Source organism: Siniperca chuatsi, linkage group LG7, assembly GCF_020085105.1.
Source record: "Siniperca chuatsi isolate FFG_IHB_CAS linkage group LG7, ASM2008510v1, whole genome shotgun sequence".
NCBI lineage: Eukaryota > Metazoa > Chordata > Actinopteri > Centrarchiformes > Sinipercidae > Siniperca > Siniperca chuatsi.
Window position 1 is genome coordinate 24,747,588 of NC_058048.1, and position 23,280 is coordinate 24,770,867.

At 40.1% G+C, this 23,280-nt stretch overlaps 5 protein-coding genes and 1 long non-coding RNA gene across 12 annotated transcripts in view; 5 read left to right on the plus strand and 1 right to left on the minus strand.

Moving 5' to 3' along the window:
- The window catches only part of LOC122879398 (rho guanine nucleotide exchange factor TIAM1-like), a 47,821-nt gene extending 39,720 nt beyond the window's left edge, over window positions 1-8,101 (plus strand). For 6 of the 7 annotated variants that reach the window (XM_044203453.1, XM_044203458.1, XM_044203454.1 and 3 more), the window contains 12 exons: window positions 1,166-1,351; window positions 2,751-2,819; window positions 3,164-3,289; window positions 3,406-3,514; window positions 4,285-4,464; window positions 4,583-4,701; window positions 4,789-4,897; window positions 5,076-5,134; window positions 5,365-5,470; window positions 5,611-5,698; window positions 5,823-5,995; window positions 6,385-8,101. In XM_044203453.1, the coding sequence (XP_044059388.1) occupies window positions 1,166-1,351; window positions 2,751-2,819; window positions 3,164-3,289; window positions 3,406-3,514; window positions 4,285-4,464; window positions 4,583-4,701; window positions 4,789-4,897; window positions 5,076-5,134; window positions 5,365-5,470; window positions 5,611-5,698; window positions 5,823-5,995; window positions 6,385-6,908 (1,848 nt within the window). In that variant the 3' untranslated portion in view covers window positions 6,909-8,101. Of the gene's footprint in view, window positions 1-1,165; window positions 1,352-2,750; window positions 2,820-3,163; window positions 3,290-3,405; window positions 3,515-4,284; window positions 4,465-4,582; window positions 4,702-4,788; window positions 4,898-5,075; window positions 5,135-5,364; window positions 5,471-5,610; window positions 5,699-5,822; window positions 5,996-6,384 lie in introns of those variants that run through there. The other variant, XM_044203456.1, reaches the window with a different exon arrangement.
- LOC122879410 overlaps window positions 1-23,280 on the minus strand; it is a 39,713-nt gene that overhangs the window by 4,697 nt on the left and 11,736 nt on the right. The window lies entirely within an intron of this gene.
- On the plus strand, window positions 9,919-13,439 carry LOC122879407 (claudin-4-like). The gene is made up of 2 exons (XM_044203475.1): window positions 9,919-9,952; window positions 12,072-13,439. The coding sequence occupies exon 2, from the start codon at window positions 12,111-12,113 to the stop codon at window positions 12,798-12,800; it is 690 nt and encodes a 229-aa protein (XP_044059410.1). The 5' UTR covers window positions 9,919-9,952; window positions 12,072-12,110; the 3' UTR covers window positions 12,801-13,439.
- On the plus strand, window positions 14,063-15,531 carry LOC122879404 (claudin-8-like). The gene has a single exon (XM_044203469.1). It carries the CDS (start codon window positions 14,142-14,144, stop codon window positions 15,015-15,017), a length of 876 nt encoding a protein of 291 aa, XP_044059404.1. The 5' UTR covers window positions 14,063-14,141; the 3' UTR covers window positions 15,018-15,531.
- Window positions 16,182-21,297, plus strand: cldn8.1 (claudin 8.1). Its single transcript, XM_044203470.1, has one exon. The coding sequence runs from the start codon at window positions 16,549-16,551 to the stop codon at window positions 17,308-17,310; it is 762 nt and encodes a 253-aa protein (XP_044059405.1). The 5' UTR covers window positions 16,182-16,548; the 3' UTR covers window positions 17,311-21,297.
- LOC122879403 (claudin-8-like) lies at window positions 19,838-21,297 on the plus strand. The gene has a single exon (XM_044203467.1). The coding sequence runs from the start codon at window positions 19,838-19,840 to the stop codon at window positions 20,927-20,929; it is 1,092 nt and encodes a 363-aa protein (XP_044059402.1). The 3' UTR covers window positions 20,930-21,297.

The window sequence follows — 23,280 nt, forward strand, 5'->3', positions numbered from 1 at the left end:
GTCAAGAGGGACAAACGGCGGTCGTGCCTCACATATGAATGTGTCTGTTTGATTAGATAACAATGCTGATAACCATTGTCATTTGCAAAGCTGCATGAGAAGATGACTGACTGTCATTGGATAACACAATGTTCTTCCTTTTGTTCTGTACGTATTTTGCTTTTGTGTTTTTTTTTTTTTTTTCATCATATTTTAGTGAATGATAGCCATAGGTCAGATTTATTTTGTTTCTACCTATCATCTACTCATTGTTGTAAATCTTGAAAGAAATTACTGTATTTCAGTTAAAATTTTTATATGTCCTTCTTTTTATGCAAAGTAATATCTAATATGAGAACACAAGTTTTGATGCCCTCGGATGTGAGGACTGATGATAGACTAGTAGCTCAGCTCTTAATTAAGATTATTTTTATCTGAGAATGATAACGTTCCATATTCTGCAGTTGTGTGGAGGTTATATTATTATTATTTCCCAAAGGAGCTTGTAGGTTGGACAGGATAAATTGCTTCTGTCTGGACTATAAAAATCCTTATATTACCAACCAGAGACCTCTCTGTTCCCTGTTGCACTTGGTGGTGTCAATATCTGCTAGTGGTTTCTGTTATGTGGCCATAAGTGTTTGTATTTATGTAAAATGCCTGGTGAGGCTGTAGCCTGTTGCTAACAAAGTAACTGTATTAGTTCAGCCATGTAGGCTGTTGCTGAGTGGGGTCTATTTTTGTCCAAAATGATAGTCTAATGCACATCAAGGTTGGTCTCCACGGCAACGCATACTGTATGTGGACAGGCACTGTTGTGTGTATATTTTGATTCTGTGAAAGAGATTAATCATTACACCACCAATCCGTCAGTACGAGGAAAACACCAGGGAAAAGAGGGATTTGAGTGAAGGAGAGGGAGGCGGACAGTCATTGTTATGACTGAAAATAGACCAAATTAGTGCAAATGAATTTTTTTTTTTTTTTCAAACTGCCTCTCTGTCTCTTTCCAGGCTCACTCTCTGCATAGTCATGAATCTGTGCACATCAGTAGGTGGAAAGTAACACCTGCAAGTTAATATTTGAGGTGCTGCCTCTGTGATCGATGTTTGGATTTTACTTAATTTGCCTTCAAGTTGGAGTTTCATAATTTTATCACATTTTTCTTTCCCTCTTCAATTTGCAGAGTACGGAGCAAGTCGCTGCTTTCTGTCGCAGTCTCCATGACATGAATCCCTCGGAGTGTGTGTCCTCTTTGCCTAGCCCGGACTCTCCCTTCCCACCTCCTGCAACTCCCCGACTGCTTTCCGATGCCGACAAGCTCCGAAAAGTCATTTGTGAACTTGTGGAGACCGAACGCACCTATGTCAAAGTCAGTATCGCTCATCTTACTTGTAAGGGGCAGATGGTCTTTGTAAATGTGCGTGTGTTCCTCCCGTCCATCGATCTGTGTTTCTGTCTGCCTCGGGTTGTGTTAGCCCTACACATTACCTATTCCACATGACCAATCCATATTTATCTCTGTGTCCCAGGAGATATGAGGGGGACACACCTGTGCCCTTGCCTGGATATTGCCTAATCTTTTTCTGCCCGGTATAAATGTGGCTCAGTGGAATAACTGGGTTATAGAGGGTATATAATGGGATAATGTCAAGGCTATCTAAAATGTTATACCTCATTACAGGGGGCACATATATACTGTATTATAAAAATCACATTGTACAAAATAGATGGTGTATTGTAGAACCTTCAAAGGGGATAGTTTGACTGTGGGTAATTAGGACAAATAGCCACCAAAATCAAAGTGGCATTGCTTTTGTTTGTCTGAGTACAGTTTGCAGTAGTGCGACTTGGCAGTTCAGTTGCTAATGTAATACAGGGGTAGACAAAATAGTGGAAACACTAAATGAAGAGGGTCTTTTAACTGTTAAATCACCAATGCTACAAAGTTTGGTCATATAAAGTTGTGTGCCAGTAGCCGTAGCAGTTTGCCAAATACTGAACAGGACTACATCACATTCTTGTTGGTTAGTTTCAACTTGTGACTGCTGTTGCTGATGCAGTTTGTCGTGACTTTTAAGACGACTCCTTCAGATTTTTTTTTTTTTTTAAGCATCTGATGTTGCTCAACTCATACCAATGCAATGATTGACAATCATACAAACATTATGAATGCCTAAGATACTTCAGAATTAAACATGTTTATATATTTTGTCTATTCCATGTAGACTTTTTACATTCTAACAAAGAATTCACTTATTATTCTTATTCTTGATTCTTATTTCTTAATATATACATTTTAGGCCCCTCTTCTTTAAGACCAATAATTTGAACGTTAATAGGAGGTTGATTGGGTTGACTATTAGATTAACAACAAGAAAGATGAGAAATGTATAAATTACAGTGCAATGGTTTGTTAGACCAGCCATCCTCCTTTCGAGAAGTTAGATGGTCTATTTCCCTACTTTTTGGCAGAGCTACTAATTAATCTCATAGGATTTCTACAGTTCAGTTTAGGTAACTGTTGCCATAGTCATTTATTTAATTGGGTTTCCAAATAGCTACCTTCCCTTGAAAGTGCATGCAGAAAGATATCTACCAGCTCCTTTGCCTTTGATCTTGGAGAGACTCTGACTATCCCTGAACCTTAATCACTGTTTTGTTGTGAGGAATACTTAAGCCTTATGTAAAGCTGCATGTTTTTCATGCCTGTATTTCATGTAATGACTTGGGCAAACCTTAATCAAACATAATTCACTCTTGTCTTGCAGGATCTCAATTGCCTCATCGGGAGATATTTAACCCCACTGCAGAAAGAGACATTCCTCACTCAGGATGAGGTATGTCAAATGTTCCCCGTGGGCCTTTGAGGGGTAGTTGGCTTTTAAATGCCAACACTGTTGAAATGTTCTAAGAAAAGTGGGTTACATAATCATGTGGAGAGTAGCTAGAGTAGAAGGACAAGAGGGGTGGATGATGAGAGAGAGGGGGAGGTTTGCAAAGTAAAGCGATGGTTTACATGCACTTGCGATAATAAAAATATATTTGGTTGTATTCCATTTTGAGCATTTCCATTCTCTAACTGTAACTAGTATTGGATTCACCACATTATGAGAGAAATTTGACAGAATTCTGTAAAATAAGGAGAAATTATTGACTTTGCTCAAATGCATTTTTCCTTCAGCTGGATGTACTGTTTGGAAACTTGCCGGAAATGGTGGAGTTCCAAGTTGAATTTCTCAAGACCCTGGAAGACGGCACCAGACTAGTTCCAGATCTAGAGAAGCTGGAGAGAGTGGATCAGTTTAAGGTAATCCTCTTTTTGTGAAACATACACCAAAAATATGACCAGCAACCAAGCATTTAAAACACCCATAAACTCTTTTATAACTACTGGTTTGGTAACTTATCTTCCCTTTTTCACAGAAAATCCTCTTCTCCCTGGGAGGCTCTTTCCTGTACTATGCAGACCGTTTTAAAATCTACAGTGCTTTCTGCGCCAGCCACACCAAAGTTCCTAAGGTCCTCGTAAAGGGTGAGTAAATGTGCTCTTGGGTCAACATTCCTCCTTGGCTCAAAGGAGAGGATGTATTTATCCATCTACCATCTGCCATATCCTGCAAGGCTCCATAAATCTGCTCTGCGGAGTTGTCAGCCAGACAGTTGTCCATTTGACCTCTGCCTACTTTCAAGCTGGTGGCTCCTGGGGCTCAAAAGGCCTGCAACATTGTATGATATATAATGAGCAGTGTTGAACAGTCTGTTCTCTTGCTAGTACACCCACTCCCTTTAACACTCAAGTGGATGGCTTTATTTGCTGCATTTACATTCAATGAGTCAACTACTTATTGGCCATACTGAGTTTGGTGAGGTGTTATTTCGATAAAGCTGTTTTAAAGCAGTAAACAGATTATTCCTGCCCACTTGTGGCTGACTGCTTGGATAAAAATCACTCGTCTACAAAAAGCATGAAACAATTCAGTCCTTTTTACTTGGCTGTAGGTCATTTCTAATGCAAGACTAAGTAAAACATACACACTAACTGGGTATGAGTTTGCACAAGATCAACATGTTTATGCCACAGTTTACCCGGGTAATATCAGCCAACTTGAGCCAAACAATTTAATCCAGTTTCAAATAAACAGAGTACAAGCACTACTACTGTCAATTACGGACCATAAACAAAATTACTTTAATAAACAACCAAAGAGTAGAATCATCTATACATGCAAACACATCAATTGTGGAAAGGGTGGTAAGATGTTTGGAAGTGTTGAAATAAGTGTTCTTTATTTGTCATTCCAGCCAAAACTGATCCCGATTTCAAGGCCTTCCTGGATGAGCGCAACCCCAAGCAGCAGCACTCTTCCACCCTAGAGTCCTACCTAATCAAACCGATCCAGAGGGTGCTGAAGTATCCCCTTCTGCTGAAGGAGCTCTACTCGCTCACAGACCCAGACAGCGAGGAGCACTACCACCTCGATGGTAAGATTTGGTCACAAGGCTGACCGAGAAGATGAAATTATTTTGAAAGGGGAAAACCTGGATGATTGCATATGGTCACAACAATTCAACACAAACCATGTTTTCTGCTCGTCTGCAGTTGCCATGAAAGCTATGAACAAAGTTGCCAGCCACATCAATGAGATGCAGAAGATCCATGAGGAGTTTGGAGCAGTGTTCGATCAGCTCATCACTGAGCAAAGTGGTGAAAAGAAAGAGGTAGGTTGGACAAAATTGGCTTGGTTCTATTCTGTCAACCAAAGAGTACATGTGGAGTGACTGTTGATATTTTGTTGCTTTTACCAGGTTGCTGATCTGTCCATGGGTGACCTGCTACTCCACACCAGTGTGACCTGGATCAACCCCCCTGCCTCCTTAGGAAAATGGAAGAAAGAGCCCCAGATGGCTACATTTGGTATGTCAGGAATGAGTTTCCTCCATGATTATGTAATGAGTATGACTTAGGTATTTGTTTATTTTCCTCCTTTCATAAGTAAACACTACTGTTGTTCCCTGCAAAATGACACATTTTGATTTGACAAGTCACCTGAGGTTTCAGTGATAACTGATGTGTTTTTCCCATTGCTTTTTAGTGTTCAAAACGGCAGTCGTCTTCGTATGCAAGGATGGATCCAAGCAGAAAAAGAAAATGGTACGTTTTCACACAAACAAGAAGCCATCAGCAACACCAAAGGCCATTTAAAATATACCTATTTTGTTACAGCATTGTAAATTCATTTTGCTCATGTGCCACTTTCAGAATTGGCTGACTAGTCAACTGTAAAAGTGGCCTTAAAGCTGATTAAAACTGGATGCAGCTTATTTCACAAGCGAAGTTTCGTAGGAGAAAATTAACAAATGTCTTGGTTTGAATGATTGTAGGGTGGCTCCCATCGAGTCTCTGTATCTTCAGAAGAAAAAGACCCCTTCAGATTCCGTCACATGATCCCAACTGACGCCCTTCAAGTCAGATCTTTGGCCAACGCAGGTAGATTACTCAATGAATAATGTACAGAACTGTATTGAAATACTGATGTTTTATTCTTCTAAATCCAGAAATGATTATTTCAGAAAATCTTACCAGATTACTCTGTGCGTGAGATCACATATTGTTGATTTCTTCCTCAGATGGCGAGGGCTCTGCTGTGTGTGAGATTGTCCACACAAAGTCAGAGTCAGAGGGACGGCCAGAGAGGACATTTCAGCTCTGCTGTAGGTGAGGATCTCTTCTAATGGATGTTGAATTCCACTGCAGACTGAAGCTTGTGTGTCACTGATACAGTCCTGTCTGCTGCTATCTCCAGAGTGACAAACTGATAATGCCCTTCTGTCTCCCTCAGCTCTCCAGAGAGTAGAAAAGAATTTCTGAAGACAGTCCATTCTATCTTGAGGGAAAAGCACCGCCGGCAGCTCCTAAAAACAGAGAGTTTACCCCTCAACCAGCAGTATGTGCCCTTTGGAGGAAAGCGTCTCTGTGCCCTGAAGGGAGCCCGTCCCGTCATAAATAGAGCAGGTAAATGCCAGTCTGTGGCTGCATTCACCCTACAGCTACAAGTGTCCCAATTCTGAATTCTTACCTGACACAGACAGGATAGCTTTGGTGTAGTGCGAACAAAAACAAAGTTGAATCTGAGCTTTTCATTTATGGTTTCAACCACATTTATAAATTAATATGTAGGGAGATACCTGTATTCAGCCTTTGTTATAATCTGTTATTTTACTATGCTGTCCACCAGTATCGCTCACTGTTGATTAACCAATGGAATACATTTTTATTCATCTAATGCTCAAAATGTGAAAAAATAATAATACTAATGTTATGTTACCAAAATCCAAAGTATGTCAAAGTAACTTAGTCATTTCTATTAATGTATTTTTGATTTCCTGTGTTTTTTTTTGCAGCATCTGCACCAACCAGGACTCTAGGCAGAAGGAAGTTAGTGCGCAACCGTTTCACCATAGACACAGACATTGTTTTTGATGGCGAGCCTGAACAGGACCTCGCTGCACCACAGAAGCCCGACAACGAACTAGATCAGCAGCAGTCTGAGTTAGCAGGTGACACAGACCGCTGGGTGGAAGAACAGTTTGACCTAGAAGAATATGAGGACCAGGAAGAGGTGAAGGAGACAGACATCCTTAGTGATGATGATGAGTTCTGCCAGACACCCAGAGCACCGTCCACTGAGGCCGACTTGGAGGCCCCCGTCATGGCTTTGTCATTGGAGAGTACGGAAATGGAGAAGAGCAAGAGCCTTAAGTCCCAAACGGTCAGTGAGACCACTGATGATGCCCAGCTGCCCAACACAGAGAAGCAGACCACCATGACTGATGATGACAACATGAAGGATCGAAAGCAAATGGAGGAGGATGAGATTTGGGTACGAAGGGGGCAATCAGGTTCACCCCCTGACTATGGCACATAAAAGCTGAAGAGGACAGGGAGACACCAAGGGTCTTAGATAGCTTTACATGGGCTCCATAAAGATCAGTCTTCACAAACAATGCATGGGCAGTGACGTATATCGTACAGCTAGTAGAAGATATATCCTTCCTTACCTTACTTTTGCTGAATGCTTTTTGTACAGGTAAGATCATCAGTGGAGCAATACAGGAATCCAGAATGAGGGAGCTTTATCCCAAATCAAATGCTGTTACGTAGAAGTCAAGTGTAAGCTTTGAGAGATGAACTAATGGTACAATCATGGAATCTAATCAGTTGCTTTGATTGGCATGGTTTGCACATTTGGGCAGCATTCTATAGTCCTGCCTGCTGTTGCCAAATTTGGGTATTGTGAGAACATTAATATTTGTTTTGTCTGTGTGACTCAGAGATATTATCATAGTTAAGGGCTGTATATTATTTGTCCTTAAAGAAATAGAATAAATAATTGCAAAGGACAGTCTTGTCTTGCATAGTTTACTGTACTTGTACATTTTCACATGAATATACACTGACATGTTTTAGGAACAGATTTCCTGGTTATGTATAATATGATTTTGATTACTGTTTTACAGACTTAAAGCTATCTTTTTAGCCTGAAAAATATGTTTTGTTCTCTTGTTACATTTAATAGCGGAATTATGTAATAGCCCTTATGTCACAGAGGCTAGGGGATTTTAATTTGTTTTAAGTTAACATAATCCTGTTTTACTTGAATTTGCTGTTTCATGTTTTTGTTTACTGTGAAACCATTTTCTTGTATTTTTCCTTTTGCTCTTCAGTATTGCCATTTAAAGAATGCTCTGTTACATTTCATTCTTAACACTTTGTGTGCACACTCTGTATTGTAGAGAATTTGCACATCAGCTATTTTAAAAAGGTCTTGTGTGTGTTCAAAAAGATTGTTCACTGGTAATTGATTACAAAGCAATGTTTTTTATTTATTCATATGTAAATTAATTTGTTGGCCTAAGTAATCTTTTTTTTTTCACAAAGAAAGTCCAAATTTGCTCAAGCAATCAAGGGGAAAGACTTGCAGTATGCCTGAACAGTGAAAGAAGTCATACTTGTAAACAACTCATTGTGCTACTAAGACTGCATTTTTATTACTGTGTGTATATAGAAAAATGTATTGATATCATAATAAATACAGTTGTTTCCTACTTATAATTCAAAGCACGTTTGTAGTGATTCATTGGTTCGTGTAGTTTTACTCAACAGCCTAACTCATTCCCTGCAGCACTATTTTGCGACGTGAGAAAAACACATAAATGCCCAATGAGTACGACAGAACTAAGCAGCTAATCGATGATCTCCTGCCTCAAAGCAACATACAAAGACAGAGTGCAATTCCAGAACAAAAGGGGAAAACTAAAAACTGAACCTTCAGAAGACATTAAGAGCCACTTTGTATGTTGGCAAGTCACGGCTGATTAGGCGTCTGAATGATGGTGAACGAGCTAAAACCCTGCTATCACAGAAAGGATACAGGAATGTCTATAGTCAATGTGTAGTTTGACCAACCAGCTCACTTGGGGAAAAAAAGTCAGGCATATTAGGAAACAGCTGAGAAATGTTAAGACTGAAAAGTTAAATTATCTTCAGAAATGGGAGACCCTGTGATGTCTAAAATGAAGATTAAAGTGAACGCATTGGTCTGAATAAGAAAATGAGGAGACTTGTTTTAATATCTGGTCTAATCCATTACTCAGCAGTTATTCTCGTGTCACAAACATAAATGCTCTACATGGATAGACAAAATACACCATACAATACAAAACCCTGCAATAAATTAAACTTTATTTGGGACTAGTATTGTTGATCCTACTCTGATTATTCCTGAGGACAATTTTACAAATTAAGCGTCTTTCAGTGAGTGTTAGTGAGGGTCAGCTATGTCACAAATTCTGCAAAATAATGTGATAACTCTTTTCTCCACAAGCCTAGAAAAATCAACTTAAACCAAGTTATCTTGTTAATTTCAACAAGAACCAAACATTATGAGCTTTACCAAACTGGAATTTACTGGAGGGCTATTGTGTTGTAAAGCGCTTATTGAGCAGTTGATGAGAAAGGAAGATACCATGTTCCCACAAGCTCCCGCCCTCTTTCAGTGTTAGACAGATACGTATGAAAAGGACCAAGAACAAAACATCTCATCGCTTGAACTTAACTAATTAAAAGGGTGTTTTAGGCATGATAACAAAAGTGATGAAACAATTTACAAGAAGGTTGTTTGTTTACTCCTGTAAATTCCTATGAACATCCCTCATTCATATATATTATCATATATTAGTAGTTAAATCCATAAGCAGTAAAATAGATGAGCCAGTCCTCTACCTACAGAATGCTAACTTTACCAATTACAATTTTTGCCACACTAGTGGGGCTACTATAGAAGACCAGTGTCTATTATGAGTTGTAGAAACTAGTTGTCCTTATCTCTTCATCTGTTGTTGAATTTTGAACTTCCTGTTATGGCAAAGACCAATTTGATCAGCAATTTAAAGCTGACGGGGTAGCATGGCTGCACATACCCTAGACACTATAATCTATGGTTCTCACAGCCCTATTTCCTGAGCTCTGTGGACATCGATGGGCCTTTCTCAATCTGCGTTATTATCTGTACTTGTGTCCTTAGGAAACGTCATCTTTTGTGGTCCAAGTACTGTCTCAATATACAAGTTTGCATTTCGCCAAGAATTCCCTGAAGTGTTCTCAATGCCCATTTTACCGAGAATGCATCGGTTGGTAACTCGTACGAACTCGACAGCACAAATATGATGAGCGGAACGCAGCAGAGAAAGAGGCCAACAACAGAAAGTTTTTTTTTTTTTTTTTACAATTTCCGGATGTTATTTTGAATATTGGCAGTTTTACGAAAATTAATGGCGAAATCGAAAATATGGGTGGGTGGGGAGGGTTGCTTGCTAGCCAGCTGTTCAGTCACGCTCACAGACCCCTCTTGCCCCACAGTCACACAGACGACTTCAGCAACTATGGCAGAGGAAAGCCAGGCCCACAACTGTAAGATATTTTTAATTTTCGTACCACGGTTATTACATTCTGAGTAATGTTATAACATTTTAACTTAATCAAGAGATATCTGGCTCGTGATGTACAGAAAATTCTTGGCTTGTGAAACTTGGAAGCACTTTGGGGAGAAAAAAGAAAAAATTAACAACAGAAGCAGTATGAAAGGGGACTGCTGTTGCTTATAAATATACATTACATTGTTAGTGTACAGTTGTGGTTGCAGTACTTGCTTTTTTGTTGCTTTTATTTTACATAGTTTTTTTTTTCTCTACTATGCTTATTTATGCACCAATATACTGAAGCAAATTCCTTGTACGTGAAAACCTACCCGAATTCTGAGCTTATGGTAGGCTATAGCGCAACACCAATTGTTTTGGGTGATAGAGCCTGGCTGTTGGTATTGTGCAATACTAGAAAAAAGCATCATCTAAAACTGTCAACAACGTTCTGTATGCTTGTGATCTTGCGAGTTCATTCTTCCCAGAACGACTAGCAAGAACGTTCTCCCCAAGAACACAAGTCCGTTCTTTGCATTCTTGGGTTTGAGAAACGCCCATCCTGACACCCAGGCTCATTCCCTTCACTAACCCCCCCCTCACTCTTGTCAATCACCCCCGCCACAAAAGCTCTGGGGCTTTTGTGATAGGAAAATATCTTATCTTATCTGAGATAAAATGGCACAAGCTTGATTTATGGGATTCTCATTCTATTTGTCTGAACCGATTATTTCTGATCCTTAAATCTAAAAATAAACACTGAATTAGAAGTGATAGAATGCAGGGGAAGGAAATGGTCATTACAATTAATTTCTTAAGTATTTGCGAAATGTTGTATCAATCTATTGTGGCCCAGGGATGTGTAGTCACTTTTACACACAGCAGGTGGCAGACATAGTCTGTTGTAGATGTACATTACTTCCTGTGCCACTGCACCAGCACCAATTTGCCCCTGTGTATTCAGTTACCGCATCATATTTTTAATCAAATCCATCTCACATCAATATCTAAAACTCCAGTAGGTTAGCAGCTTAGAGGTCACATATCTACAGAAATTACTTCACAATACATGTTTGATGTATTTGAGTTCATAGTTATGGGTTTCTCGGCATGTGCGTATCTGTTTACATTTAAAGCAGCTGAGGATGTGGCGATAGTATCACTCAGCAAACCTGTTAAACAGGCTTTCCAGTTTCTGTTCCTGTTTTATGACCTCTCCTGCTACATCTCTCTCTCCATTTCTTTGTTTGTGTTACCTTTCCTAGACCAGCTTGAATAAAGGAGTGGCTCTTGTTAAGAACTGTGAAATCCCCTGTTGTTTTGAAACATTTCCAATCAGACCATCTTAAAGCAAGTTAAAACTGACATGTTCATGGCAGCATAAGTGTCTATACACTAATCGTTTCAAAGTTACAACAGACAAGTCAGTTGAAAGGAAAAACCCTCTATAAGCAGATCAACTGACTGATGATTGATTTTTACTCATCTCTTTCTAATGAGTATTTTTCTTACTTAAATAAGGAACACTATGTCAATTCTCCATCCTTAATGAAGAGAGTTAACAAGCCTCACACTGAAGCCATGTAGAAGTTTACAGATCTATCACAAACTCCCTTCTAGAAAAACATTACATTTCAAGACAGAAAGAAGCGGTCAAAGTAGAGTGGCCAGCATGTGCTGATTTGGGTAGCAAATGTGATAAAACTGCTGATTTTCTGGAGAGCTGACATGTGTTGACATTGGGAAATAGGACCATGGCATATCCCAGTGGTTCTCAAACTTTTTCTGTCACACAGACATATAACCAACATCTTGAACTTGGTCATGTTAACTTGAAAGTTACCAAAGCTGAACTTTCAAGGTTTTCAGTCATACTCTTTTCACTGCCGCTGGTCATGCATGATGAGCAATGATAACAAATGCAAACAGCTGTTTCAGATAGAACAAATGAAAGACAAACAAATGCAGAGTAGTTTTTTTTGTTGCACCTCAAACAATGGTATAATGTCAAGGTCAAGTCAATGCAAACCAGTAGGATGGCATTGCAGGCATGATGATTTTATCATAGATTTACAGCTCTGTAAAACACATTGATTGAGCAGTCTGTTCATTAGACGGGGAATGAGAGACAAGACTGCACTTCCCTCTGAGCCATGAGAGCAAAATTAGAGGTCTTAGCCCTGGTCCTGGGCTTCATCGGCCTGTTTGGGACCATAACTGTCACTGCCCTGCCCATGTGGAGGGTCTCCGCCTTCATTGGTGCCAATCTCATAGTCATGGAAGAACTCTGGGAGGGCTTGTGGATGAACTGCTACAGTCAAGCCAACATCAAGATGCAGTGCAAGGTGTATGACTCACTGCTAATTCTCCCACCAGAGCTGCAGGCAGCCAGGGGGCTCATGTGTGTCTCCATAGTCCTGGTTGTCATGTCCATATTCATCACAGGATGTCCGACCCAGAAAAGCAACTTGTGTGGTGACAATACAAACAGCAAGAACACCACCCTGGCCTTAGGGGGCAGTTTGTATCTGCTTTCTTTTTTGACTACACTCATCCCTGTCAGCTGGGTGGGCCATTCTGTCATCAGCAACTTCTACAACCCAACAGTACTGGATGCTGACAAACGGGAGCTGGGGAAGGCCCTCTTCATTGGCTGGGCCACTTCTGGTATTCTGCTGATCACTGGGATCATCCTTCTGTTCAACTACAGCAAACGTAGATCAAAGGAGGAAGAGCCCTACACTGATGCCTATCTCATTGCAGAGATGGATGTACAGAAAGAAGAGAGCGTATACTTGGAGAGGACACCATCCAGCTTTCATAAGCATCAAGAATATGTGTAAAGAATTGTACTGTACTGCCTAAAATGTGCAAATTCCACTTTACAGTCTAGCATTTGAAAGATGCTGCCTGAGGAAGGTCACAAGATGATTATACGAGTATGCAGATTCTGATTAAATGTATTTGTTTTTATTACCTATGTGCACATTTTAATCACTGTGACTGTTTAAATAATAATAATGTACTTTGTGTTCTTATTGCACAATAAATGGTTCTCATCGCCATTGTTTGTATTGTCTGCCCAAAACCTTCACAGCTGCACCAAAATATTTGAGTGATATTTGTTGCAAAACTATTCGTTCCTGGATATGCTTATCTGCTGTTAATGGTAATTGGTGTTGCTGTTAATTGGTAATATCTCATAGCCAACCTAGTCAACAAATAGTTCAATTAAGGTTTGACTATGTTTTCTTGTGTGACTGCATTTTTTTCTAGTGCGTCATTTGTATATTTCTACCATACTTCCCACGAAAACATGAAATACAAATTTTTAAATCAATCACAGCTAACACTCCAGATACCCGTCAGTTCTACTGTTTGATCTGCAAACACACTGTTTTGATGTTTAAGGTGAGAACCGCTGGCAAACGGACAATACTGTGTTACAATAAAACCAATCCTACTCAAGTTTCTGTGCTCAACACATTTTTATCAGCTCAGTTTACATATAAAGGAGGAGACAGATTGACATCTGTGATCATCCTATCGGCTTTCGGTTTGAGAGAGACAACAGAATGGTAACCTATGCACATTAGTGCAGCCGCCACCTACATACATTTACCTACATAAAAGAAAGACTGTGTTTTTTTTGCTTCACATAATACTGTGTATCCAATAGTTTTAATTGTATACCAAATCTTTTTAGAGACAAGAAAGGCCGCACATTTAATTGGTAAAGGCTTCCAACCAGTAATAGCATTGAGATTGTATGTATTTTTCATGTTTATAGTACATTTTTAGCGATCCTGTTTGCTCTCTAAATTATGTTTTTTGTTGACAAAAAACATTGTTCTGTGTAGTATTGAAAATGTGTTGAAATGTAAAACATACTTTGGTCAACTGTGACATTTTACAGTGATTTAATTTGTTCTATTAATCACAAGACTGGTGGTGGCTGATTGTTAAAAGTGGCAGTTGTATTTGCATTCAAAACAAGCAGCACTCTTTGGTGTGTCCTCATTTATCTGGCTGAAAAGCAGCTCAACCAGTAAGGTTGCATTGCATCATTAGCATTTTTTTGTGGGTGTATAAGTTCCTTGACTTGCTCTTATCCTCAGATTTGTTTCTTGAGTTGTGAGAGTGCAGCTAAAGGTCTATCTTTGGCTATCTTTGTGATAGCCGCAATGGCCTCATACACTGCTTACAGTGGCTACAGCAAGCCACCTCAATCTTATGCAGGCTCTTACTACGATGAGAAGCAGGCCAAGGCCTATGCAGATTATCAAGACTCTGTATATGAGGAAAAAAAGAGAACTGAGAAGAAGGACCGTCGGGACGCCATCTGTTGTGAAGTAGTGGCCCTCATCATTGGTTTCGTTGGACTAATCGGAGTGGCAGCCGTGACAGGCCTGCCGATGTGGAAGGTGACAGCATTCATCCAGGAGAACATCATTGTCATGGAGACTCGCTGGGAGGGTTTGTGGATGAACTGCTACAGACAAGCTAACATTAGGATGCAGTGTAAGGTGTATGATTCCCTTCTGTTTCTGCCCCCGGACCTCCAGGCTGCTAGGGGTCTGATGTGTAGCTCTGTGGCCCTGACCACCTTCGCCCTCATAGTTGCAGCAGTGGGGATGAAGTGTACCAAAGTGGTGGACCATCGGGCTCGCACCAAGCATGTTGTTCTCGTGGCTGGAGGCTGTCTGTTCCTCATGAGCTGTATCACTACCCTAATCCCTGTGTCCTGGACTGCCCATGTTATCATAACTGATTTCTACAACCCTCTGCTGATCGACGCCCAGCGCAGGGAGCTTGGGGAGGCTCTTTACATCGGCTGGGTGACCTCAGCTTTGCTTTTCACTGCCGGAGTGATCCTGCTATGCCGTCACGCTCCCCGTACCCAGGACCCAGAAGAGAGGATTGTATACAACCCTGAAGGGAATATCTACCAACCTGCATACACATACCAGCCGTACACGTACCAGCCAGCGTACACCTACCAACCACCCTACTCTGCACCCCCTCCAGGATCTGTAACATATACACCAAGTCAGTACTAGTGAGGAAAATCAAACACAGAGACAAATTTAACTTTTGACTTTTTATAAACTTACCAAGATTTGGCACATTTGAATGAGGAGAATCAATTGACTAATGACCAAAGGCTGTCACTGGAAATGGCCAAATATTTTATTACTTTCTCAAATAGGGCCAAGTTTATTGCAGAGATTGAAATTCATTATGGAACTGATTGTGTTTTGATCATGGTGAACTGTGCTGAATATGCGTTGTTTGTTTCTATGTGCTTAATTTACAAATTATATCATTCAGGCAGAGTCTTTTTATCTGTAATAATACAATAGTTAACCATTGATATCATAGTCTTTACAGCCTCTATTGACATGCTCTTTGAGAACAAATTATGCACTAGGCCTTTTTCAGATAATATACCTCCAGATGATTTGTGTTCACTGTTGAGTTTTTGTTGTGAATGTACAGACTTTTTCAAAATGCTGGCCTAAATAGAAGGTCAATTGTGGTTTCCAATAAAAGGCATAAAGTTGAGAAAAAAAAGATTTTTTTATTTTTTCTGTTTCCTAATTAAGAAAGGCAAACCTGATCAAGAAGTAAGGATAAAGTATTGCTTACATGATGGCCAGTGTCTCACTTCCTGCAAAAAGCTCTTGAGTTTGCCAGGGATTCAAAAGTCCCTACTGAAACTTCTACTGTTTCACCATGTGTTGTGAAAATGGAACGTTGTTATGTTGCCTCCATTGTTGTAAGTGGAAATGTGCCTAAACTGGTAAAACCAGACTGTTCACACAGGTCCACCCACAATGAAACCTTCCAAGAGATTTAATTTCAACAAAGCACAGACAGACACATGAGACCCAGAAAAGAAATCCAATACTGACAGTGACACATGGGTACACAAGTATTACCCCCATCCCATGACACACACACACAAAATAGTGTATAAGAGTTTCTAATATTTTGTGTCTACAGTCCCATTTCAGTTATGATTTTTATTGATTTTTAATTCCCTGTAACATAAGGGACTCCACAGTGGTGAATGATTTTGAGTTCAAATGGGATAAAAAGGTTAAGCCCCAGAGTTGATTGAGGCCTATGATATATGTAGTTCTAACTGGTAATACATTAACATAGGGTATTTCTTTATATGCACACAGCTAGTAACGAGCTGGTGAACTTTAAATATTTCCCCTTGTTAATAAACACGTTTTTTTGCAGCATTTTTTGCAACGCTTCCTTGTAAAGTGTGATCTAAGAATGTAAATCGAGACATCTGAATAAACAAAGTGGTAGCTTACAGCAGCTCCTGGAGTAAGTGTACAAAGAAAAAAAAAAGCCCTTGGGATTCTGTTTCCTAGAAACAGGTCGCAATTCCCACCCCTCCCATTCTGGTGTCCTGTTCACAGGAAGGACACAGAACAGGTAAACATCAACCTGCTCCTCCTCCACTGGGATGCAAAGCCACTCCATAGAGCTAATCTACTGCTTCCTGCTATAGTCACACTGTGTCCGCACATTATTTAACTTATGAGCTTGGAGGAATAAGACGAGGACAGGATGGCTAACTCAGCACTGGAAATAGTGGGTCTATTATTGACCCTGATTGGGCTGATTGGGGCGGCAGCAAGCACTGGGATGCCAATGTGGCGAGTCACAGCCTTCATTGGGGAGAACATCATTGTGTTTGAGACCCGCTTCGAGGGTCTGTGGATGAATTGCTTTCAGCAGGCCAACATCAGAATGCAGTGTAAGGTGTATGACTCTCTCCTGGCCCTGCCACCTGACCTACAGGCGGCACGGGGGCTCATGTGCTGTGCTGTGGCGCTGGGTGGTCTTGGTGTGCTGATCAGTCTGGTGGGGCTGCAGTGCACGTCATGTATCAAAAACAACAATCGAGCTAAGCGACTGGTCCTCATCATTGCAGGAACCTTGATCATCATGGCTTGCATCTGCGTCCTTATCCCCGTGTCCTGGACAGGTCACGTCATCATCAGGGACTTCTACAATCCCTTGCTGATCGACGCCCAGCGCAGGGAGCTCGGAGAGGCTCTTTACATTGGCTGGGTGGCCTCCGCTTTCTTGTTCTTTGGAGGATGCATGTTTATTTGTTTCAACATGCAGTCTGAAGATAAAGATTCAGAGAGGTATGTGTACTCAAGGAACTCCGAGTACATGGCCTATCCTCCACAGCCTCAACAGCTGGTGCTAATTCCCCAACCACAACCCCAGCTTCAGCCAGTGCTGTCAAGACATCCATCAACCAACTACAGCTACCACTCCAGATATCCCTCTGTACGCAGCGGGGTGGCTTATCTCTGAACACTTAAACTGACTGAGGTAATGATGATCACAGTTCTGGTCACTATTGTAAGGGAATTTTTTTTAATATGGATTTGTGTGGCAGTGGAAAATTATGGCACATTTCAAATGTTAAAAGATGTATTTCAGGTTAAAAAAGAACACATTTCAATGAATACATTTACTGTGAATGCAAATGGATCATATTCATATGGATGTCTGTTTTAAATCACTCTCTTTATACATTATTTGAGGTGTACTTAATGCCTTGTTAAAATGCACTACAGTTACAGAATCTTGATTTCAACCTATATCATAATTATAACCCTGCCTATGTAAGCCAATACATGATTTCCATTACTTTTATGTGCATTGGTTAATCACATTTTGTACTGACAACCTTATTTTTTGTTTTCTTTAACCAATGAGTAATGTGACACAAGTATATTTGTGTTTACTGGTAAAATGCTATTTGTTGTAGTTGGCACATATAACTAAGCTATGTAGTTACATAAATATTTCAATCCATTTTCCTCAACCTTCAACATTAGCTGTGCCTGAGCTGTGTATTCAAATTTACATCACCCAGCCCATCAACAAAACACACATGCATATGAAATGTGAATCACACATCTGTATGGCACAAATAACCTCTCACAGGCACCAATCACCCTAATACACACAGTCCCATATTTTTCTGCTCAATTTTTACCAGTACAGTGTGCGTCTATTTAATCAGAAAACAATTGAGTCTTTGTTTAAGTTTGGTTTGATGCCCTGGAGCTCTTGGAAACTGATGGAACTGAACAAATGGCTGAGTAAACATGAGATGCAGGTTTAAGACTGCTTGTTAAAGGTGTGGACCTGGCATAACAATGCGTCTCCACATGCGTCTCGAGTGATCACTTGTGACTGGATCTCACTTCCCTGCTCTATAGGCAAATATGAAAATTCACTGTGGTATTTTATTTCTCTTGTTGTGAAGCACTTTGTACTTTGTTTTGATAAGTGCTCTATAAATAAAGTTTTATTTTATTATTATAGAAATAAACACGTACATTATTTCCGTTTGCAAAGACCAAATTTTTAACCTGAATTTGATGAATTTACTGTTTATCTGACCACAAATTAAACAAGAATTAGGTAGGAAAAACAATAGACGCTGCTTTATTCACTGATTTTGGTAAAACTGGAGAAATTATTTTCGTGTCCACACCTTTAACTCTCGAGTTGAGGCAGAGCTCCATCCACAAGAATCCATTTTGCCTGTTGTTGTTGTGGCTTCTTGTTGTTTTGCACTTTACTTCCACTTACACAGAGGACATCATTTGAGTAGGCAGTCCTTCAATGCGGCCCAGGACACATTCACAAACACACTGCTAAAAGAATGTGGCCATATGCGGACCAGACCACCTCTGAATGTGGTCTGAGCAATCGGATTATGTCCTCAATTCATCTTGGGTGCATTCACACCTGTACTTAGAGCTGTCCACTTGTGATCGGATCACCCAAGACGCATGTTAATGCCAGGTGTAAACAGGGCCTTAACTGGACAGCTTAGTGTTTGTAAAGAAGCCAGATGAGAAGTCCTGACAGCATGATCATGTGATCAGAATTTGCAAGTCACTTTGAATGGAGTTACAGAGAGCTTTAGACCAAAAATTGTCTAGTTAATTTCCGGGTCGATGCCAGCTCCATAATGTTTAAGCAATGAGAGAACATTTCTATCTTTGTTCAGTCAAGTATATTAGCTCTTGAACTACTAGGTCACCTCATTTCACTTTCAATGAAAAGAAATTCAACTCCTAATACACTGAATGTAATAATATTAACATACACACACACACACACACACACACACACACATATATATAAGTGTAAGGGTCTCTCACAGTAAAAGTAAAGTAATTTCATTGCTGTTTCATACTGAAAATATTTGGTGATGTTGTCTCTCTACTGTTGCTTAAGATTACACCAAAATGAACTGTTTGTCTGAGTTACTTGTGATTTACAAATATATATTTCTAGTACTCAACAATCAATAACTGTATGTGGACTGTGTGATTTGAGCTCCCTCTCTGTTCAATCACTTTGAAAGTCATCTCTGCTCCCCTGTGGACAACAGAAGTACCACAGGAGCTTATGTGTTGTATATTTGTTTGCTTCTGAATTATACATATACAAGTGATAACTTTTTTTAGTTGTGAGATATTTCTGGTATTTCTGGTATAACATGTTGGTGTTTACTGCTAGAGAAGCTTGGCACAAGTATAGCACTACAACCAGAGAAACCATAAACACAAAATAAGGAGAGGTCCTCTTTACCCCCATTGCTCTGGGCCAACCAGGTGACCGCAAAGTATTTTTCCCATAACAAACCACCTCTTACAGCATACAACAAACTGCTTCAGATGAGAAGATCCTCGCTGCCTTGGACACATCTCTTACTCAGATTTTGAGATGTTGTACTAAAGCATCAGAATTTGTTGTCAACGTGAGCTAACCTAATTTTGATTTTGGAGACAGCTGAACTCTTGTACACTGCACAATGGTTGAAGGTGCTTCAGAGATAGCCGCAATATGTGTCGGCCTGATTGGGCTGATCGGGGCGGCGGCTACAACAGGGATGCCCATGTGGAAGGTGACAGCATTCATCGGGGAAAACATAATTGTGATGGAAACGCGCTGGGAGGGCTTGTGGATGAACTGCTACCGACAGGCCAACATCAGGATGCAGTGTAAGGTGTACGATTCCCTGCTGTTCCTGCCCCCTGACTTACAGGCAGCCAGGGGTCTGATGTGCTGTTCTCTGGCTTTGTCGGGGCTGGGGCTTCTTGTGGCTCTGGCAGGAATGCGGTGTATTTCCTGTTTTCGGGGTAATGATTGGGCTAAGACCATTATCCTGATGGTTGCAGGTGGTATGCAGTTCATGGCCTGTATCTGTGTCTTTATCCCAGTGTCGTGGACAGGTCATGTCATCATTACGGATTTTTACAATCCTTTGCTAATTGATGCCCAGAGGAGGGAGCTAGGAGAGGCTCTATACATCGGTTGGGTGACCGGCGCCTTCCTTTTCGCCTCAGCCATGTTGTTCCTGTGCCGCCGTATGCCCTCAGACAAAGACTCATTCGATGTGTACCACCCAGCCAACTTGCTCAGATACAAGCCAGCACCCAGGAACCCATCTCTAATGAGCTATCATCCCATCTCGAGTGTTTCCAGCCTCCGATCTACTGCATACCAGCATTCTCTGCCAATCAACGGCTCTGTTGGACAACAACTTGCGACGCCACTGCAAAATATCCCTCAAGTTATGACAAAGGATGGAGCCCTAATCAACTCTCCTTTTGTTTATAACCCAGGTCTGCCTGAAAATGCGTCATTGTTATATCAGGGTAGCATGGCTCACCATTCCTCCATGCAGAGTTCAAAACATGCTGGAAGCCTGTATACAGCAGGCAACTCCTTGTACATAAGCCAAAACACTACGCCATATTCACTGACTTATACCGGCAATCCCACTACGTCCTACCAGTCCAGTTTTCATCCGGTTCCACACACTCCTGTTTTCATAGGATATAATGCATCAAGAATTCAACCAGAGTCTCACAATGGGAGCGGTGCTGGTATATACATATAAAGAAAAAAAAAATCAGTGAGTTTTTGTAGCTGCTTAAACTTTACAGACACAAAGCACTAAGCTTTTAAAGTTTATCATTACAAGTTAATTTAAACTGCTGCACATTAGTGGCAAGATGAAGGTAAATTGTTATCTCTGCTTATGTTAGAATTATCTTGATGCCCAGACTAAATAGCATTTTCAACTTTCAACTTTTTTCTCCGATTAATACACTTTTTATAATTTGTTTTGTGCCAAGAAAAAGGAGGTGTTTGATCAGGTTGAAGATAATTGCTCTTGTTGTTAGTGTAAATAAAGTTATCACTATGCTGTTTTCATTAAGCCCTGGTATGAGCTTACTTTCCCAAAATAAAGAGAGAGAGAAATCATCTGTTTGGAACATCATAGCCTTATATTTTGCATCTTTGTAATCATCTGTTCATTATATTTTTACATTTATTGTGGTTATTGTACATGTTCAGTGCATTTTGTTTTTCAATGTCTTTTACTAACAGATATCTTTGCAACTACTCAAACAGGAGCCATGCAGTGCTAAAGTATATAATCAAATAACTTACTTATAGTTATTTGTTATATTTTGTACTAGCAATTATCATTAAAAGGAAATTTTGAGTGACAAATGCTTAGTAATTGGCAGGTGCAGTTTGTAGGATGCAGCAGGTGACTCAGCAACTTTGGCTTTGTGTGGAAATGGGTCAGCAGTTTTCCAAAGATATGCAGTTCATGTAGATTGAGAGTCTGTATTAGCCCTATGATAGACTGGCAACATGTTAAGAATGTTTCTCTGCATATTGCCCATGCTTGCTGCTAGGATAGGCTATCTGTGAAATAAACAAGTAAACTAAGAAATTAATTATTTATTGTCTGAGATAAAATATGTTTTAAAAAAAGCTAAAAAATGAATAAATGTTCTACCTTGTGGTAGCAGTAAAGATGTTGTGGGACTACCTGGATGAGCCTTCACAGAGAAATAGATGAGAGCTATTTAACTGGGTTTAAATATATAAAGATCAACAACAGCTGCTTTAGATCAACAACAGCAAATACTTCATGTATTGTGATTATTGCTTGACAAAAGCAAACATATGCTGGCAGTTCAAATTTCCTGACAATGCTAATTCATGGTGGCCTGAACTAATCCTACACGATGTCATTATTCACCACTAGATGGCGCCAGAGAACGTGATGAGTGTCCTAAACCCTGGAGACACAGTGCAATCCCCTATTCGCACTGCAGGTGTCAGAGAAGCAATACTCTCCTTCCACTGCATTTCATTAGTTGAGGCTTTGGAACAACTTCATATTAAGGGAATTAATGGAAAACATTAAACATATAAACACGGCAGAGCGAGTATTACATTGCATTATTATATTCTCTATCTGGACATACATCATTTTGATTGTTTGCTAAAAATCAGAGTTTTGATAAAAATTAGGCTTCTCATGTCAAAACAAGATGGACATATTCTGTAGGCTACTTGATTTGTAGTTTACCCAGCTTTTACTTTTTCATCTCCAGTAAGGACTTTAAAATGTCACAGCACCTTTTGATAAAATATGGTCTCCCAGGAAACGCCAATTGTGGATATTCTTGCTTTCAGTGTGTAAATCGAGAAATTATTCTCAACTATCAGTCTCTAATTTTGCTAATTTCTGGGAAATTAAATAATAGTGAGATTACACTAATCCTAAGAAACCCATGAAACACCCCTGATTCTTCTCCCTTGCTTGGGGAGAAGTGCTATGGAGCATCATCACCAGTTGCTGATTGGTGCAACTGAGCAACCAAGATAACTTTTTAACTACCATCCCAAACCACCCAGCTTCAAGGAAAAAAGCAAAGTGGGTTAAGGAAATGTGAACTCAATTTTTACAATGAGACTGTGTCAGATGAACAGTTTGAGGTAGTTAATCTTCAAGGGAGCATCACAGACCAGTTTGAAGATTAGATTTGCATTTCCATCAAGACTGGAGCAAAGATTTAATCATTCCTCGGTGTACCAAAGCAAAGACGTTGTCGAGGTCGAATGTTGCCAGATTTGAAGTTAATCTTCAGGACGTATCCATGTTTGTGGATTAGGGGCTTGGCTGTGCCCTCAATTGAGTGCCTGCACGGGAGGGACACAGCTGTGTCAAGGCAGCCAAAGACAGTGACAGTGAGACCAGAAACATGGCTAGTTTGATTTCATAATAAAAGCATTCAAATAATGGGTAAATTGTGTACCAGCAGATGCAGAAAAATTCATTTAAAACATTAAAATAGAATATGTACATGACATGACATATCATAAGTATGACATGTTTAGTTGAATATGGGAATTTGTGGATGTAGGGAATATGGATAATGTAAG